Here is a 1,344-nt window from a genome sequence, read left to right on the forward strand (position 1 = left end):
GGTTGCTGCTGCTGTTACTGCTACTGCGGCTGCTGCTGCTGCTGCTGTTGCTGCTGCTGGGGTTGCTGCTCTTACTGCTGCTGCTGCAGCAGCAGCAGCAGCTGCAGCAGGCGTAGCAGCAGCAGCTGGCATTAGTTATTGAGTTTGAAAGAAGCAGCAGCAGCTCCTCTGCTGCTGCTGTTGCTGCTGGTGTTATAGACGTAGCAGCAGCAGGTGCAACTGGCTTTTCCTTTGCTGCAGTATCCACTGCTGCTGCTGCTGCTGCTGCTGCTGCGTGTGCAATATGCAGGGGAGCTCCTAGCTACCTGCGACAGCAGCGGGGAGATTCATGTGTACAGCCTCAGCACGAACAGCAGCAGCAGCAGCAGCAGCAAAACCAAAACAGCAGCAGCAAGAAAGCTCCGGCTTGCGTCTCCCCCACCAGGTGCTTCGCAGCAGCAGCAGCAGCAGCAGCAGCAGCAGCAAGGTGCGGGTGCAGTGAAGCCACAAGGTACACCAAATGCAGCTAAGACAGCAGCAAATCCGGCTGCTGCTGCTGCTGCAGCTGCAGCTGCTGCTGCATCCCAATCATCGCCCCCTCAAGGCAAGCTGAAGGGCAGCAAGGGAGCAGCAAAAGCAGCAGCAGCAGACGGCACCAAGCCATCTGCTGCTGCAGCAGCAGCAGCAGCAGCAGCAAAAGGAACAGCAAAGAAACCAGGTGTACAGACAGCTGCGAACCCGGGCTGCTGCCTCTGCCCCTTTCTGCGCCTCTCTCACCACCCTCCCCCTGAAAGAAGTTTCTTAAGCCAGCAGCAGCAGCAGCAGCAGCAGCAGCAGCAGCAGCAGGAGCAGCAGCAGGAGCAGGAAGAGCAAGAAGACTTTGCTGCTGCAGTTGGTGCTACGGTGTACGCGGAGCGGTGGGAGCTCGTTAAGACACTCAGAACCCCCCAATCGTCTCTTCCTCAGGTCAGCTGCTGCTGCTGCTGCTGCTGCTGCTGCTGCTGCTGGTGTTCGTGCTGCTGTCCTGGCTGCTGCTCCCTCTGTGTTTGCTGCTGCTGCTTTTGCTGCTGCTGCTATTGCCTCTGTTGCTGCTTCTGTGGCACTCACCGAGGAATGGTACCCCACGCAGCAGCAGCAGCAGCAGCAGCAGCAGGAGAGAGAGAGGCAGCAGGAGCAGCAACAGCAGCAGCAGCAGCAGCAGCAGCTGAGTGTTTCGGTGTTGACGTTCAGGTGTTTGACTTTGTGTGGAGCTCTGACAAAAGGTTTATCGTTGCTGCTGGGGCTAGGGGGAGGTATGCTACTGCTGCTGCTGCTGCTGCTACTGCTGCTGCTGCTGCTACTGCTGCTGCTGCTGCTGCTGCTGCT

At 58.7% G+C, this 1,344-nt stretch overlaps 1 protein-coding gene across 1 annotated transcript in view; it reads left to right on the forward strand.

Annotated features, from left to right (window-relative positions):
• Nucleotides 1-1,344, forward strand: part of EMH_0028470 (uncharacterized protein) — a gene marked incomplete at both ends in the record, with an annotated part of 9,035 nt that overhangs the window by 3,140 nt on the left and 4,551 nt on the right. The window contains 2 exon segments of the mRNA XM_013494157.1: nt 290-896; nt 946-1,209. Of these exon segments, the coding sequence (XP_013349611.1) occupies nt 290-896; nt 946-1,209 (871 nt within the window).

This window comes from Eimeria mitis, genomic scaffold (genome assembly GCF_000499745.2).
Source record: "Eimeria mitis Houghton genomic scaffold, Emh_scaff1057, whole genome shotgun sequence".
Lineage (NCBI taxonomy): Eukaryota > Apicomplexa > Conoidasida > Eucoccidiorida > Eimeriidae > Eimeria > Eimeria mitis.